The sequence below is a fragment of the Sinocyclocheilus anshuiensis genome, unplaced genomic scaffold (genome assembly GCF_001515605.1).
Source record: "Sinocyclocheilus anshuiensis isolate Anshui unplaced genomic scaffold, SAMN03320099.WGS_v1.1 scaffold637, whole genome shotgun sequence".
Lineage (NCBI taxonomy): Eukaryota > Metazoa > Chordata > Actinopteri > Cypriniformes > Cyprinidae > Sinocyclocheilus > Sinocyclocheilus anshuiensis.
The window spans coordinates 1,664,621-1,666,542 of NW_015539816.1; the positions used below are offsets into that span (position 1 = coordinate 1,664,621).

Genomic DNA, 1,922 nt, shown 5'->3' on the forward strand with positions numbered 1-1,922 from the left:
TTCTACTAAATACTGAGCAAAGGGTCTGAATACTTAGGACCATGTGATATTTCAGTTTTTCTTTTTTAATAAATCTGCAAAAATGTCAACGATTCTGTGTTTTTCTGTCAATATGGGGTGCTGTGTGTACATTAATGAGGAAAAAAAATTAACTTAAATGATTTTAGCAAATGGCTGCAATATAACAAAGAGCGAAAAATTTAAGGGGGTCTGAATACTTTCCGTACCCACTGTATATACAGGCTGGCCATTAAGCACAATAAAATTAATATACAAGCACAATAAACTCTGATTAATCATAGAAATATGCTGTTTTGCATATTTAGGAAAACACAGATGAGAAAATAAAACTGAAAGCATAACAGAACCAGCAAAATACAATAAATACTACATTACCATGCATGTAAATTCTTATGCGATATGGGACATAAAATATGCAAATGACTAATTTCATGAGTGCATGCAGATAGAAAAATGTTCAGACAATATTACATGCCCACTGTCTGTAGGAAAAACATTTATACATTATGCCTAAATCATATCTGAGTTGCACACTGAAACCAGCCACTGCATATTCAATGCTGACTAATGTCCTGATGAATGTTTAATTATTTTTTTAATTCATTTATTTTACTTTATTTTTGTTTTCCTGTCACTGCTTACTGTGCTTTGACAATATTGTATATAAAACTAATCACTGCAATAAACCACTTGAAATTTAAAATCGAAATTAAAATAGACTTTTTTTAATTGAGTGTGCATTTAATATTACATATATGCATTTACCAAATATACTTCATCCTGAAAAACAGAATCAGAAAGAGAGAGAGATAGAGAGAGAGAGAGAGAGAGAGAGAGAGAGAAGTAATTTATTTATTTATAGGTCCTGAGGCGACTCTGGGGATTCTGATCAATTACTTTTTCTCATTGCCCAGGCTAAAGAAAAAAAAACCCTTTGCAAGTGACACATTAAGCGCTTAGAGATAATTTAGACTAGATAACATTCTCATCACACGCGTTTGAAGTCACTCATTTACAACTGACAGATATCAGCAATCACAGCACTAAGACCCATTCAAAACCTCCACTTTAAATCATTTCTACAGCCTAGTCGACTAAAACGTCTTATTTTCCTTCTCAGCGACTGTAAGGGAAGGTGTTCCCTAAACCACAGTCATTTTACTCGGTGAACCGGTTTTTATACAGTCTATGGGGTGAACCCACCCGTCTTTCTCTCTCTTTTTATTCGGTTATAAACAGCTCGTGCATACACGTGAAGCGGTGGGCGGGGCGAGGCAATGAGACCGTTGTTTGCAGTAGCCAATCAGAGCCGAGCGCTTCTGTGGCTGTATATAAACCCAAGCTCCGGTCTCTGCTGCTCAGTAAACCAAGTACAGTTTTGGTGTTTATAACTATGAGAAGGAGTTAGGATATTCTCCGACTTTATCATTGAAAGAAAACATCTGCGTGTAATCCGTTGGCTGACTTCGATTCTGACATTACTTTTACGGCGTCTGTGGATATTTTGTCCTAATTTTCCGTTGTAGGCTTTGGATAGTATATTTCTTTTGCCAAAATGCGTCTGATCCAGAACATGTCTACCATTGCGGAGTACCCCAGCGCCGAAGGCGCGTCCAAACGGGTCATTAAGATCGCAGTCATCGGCAGCAGTGGAGTTGGCAAAACCGGTACATTTGTGGACCAGTTTTACATCGTTTTAAAGCTTATCATATTACACCTAATAATATACTATCACAGAAACGAATTTCTTGTAGATTAGAGTGTTGTGATACAATTATATTTATATATTCATGCCCATTTCTTGTTTATTCCTGTGTAGCGTTGGTGGTTCGTTTCCTCACTAAGCGGTTTATTGGTGACTACGAGAGAAACGTCGGTAAGTTCCCCCCCCCCCATCTTTC

The 1,922-nt window shown here is 37.0% G+C and overlaps 1 protein-coding gene across 1 annotated transcript in view; it reads left to right on the forward strand.

Annotated features, from left to right (window-relative positions):
- Positions 1 to 1,284: 1,284 nt before the first annotated feature.
- Positions 1,285 to 1,922, forward strand: part of LOC107683996 (ras-like protein family member 11B) — a 3,956-nt gene continuing 3,318 nt past the window's right edge. Inside the window, exons 1-2 of the mRNA XM_016480106.1 lie at positions 1,285 to 1,688; positions 1,841 to 1,897. Of these exons, the coding sequence (XP_016335592.1) occupies positions 1,577 to 1,688; positions 1,841 to 1,897 (169 nt within the window). The 5' untranslated portion in view covers positions 1,285 to 1,576. The remainder of the gene's footprint in view (positions 1,689 to 1,840; positions 1,898 to 1,922) is intronic.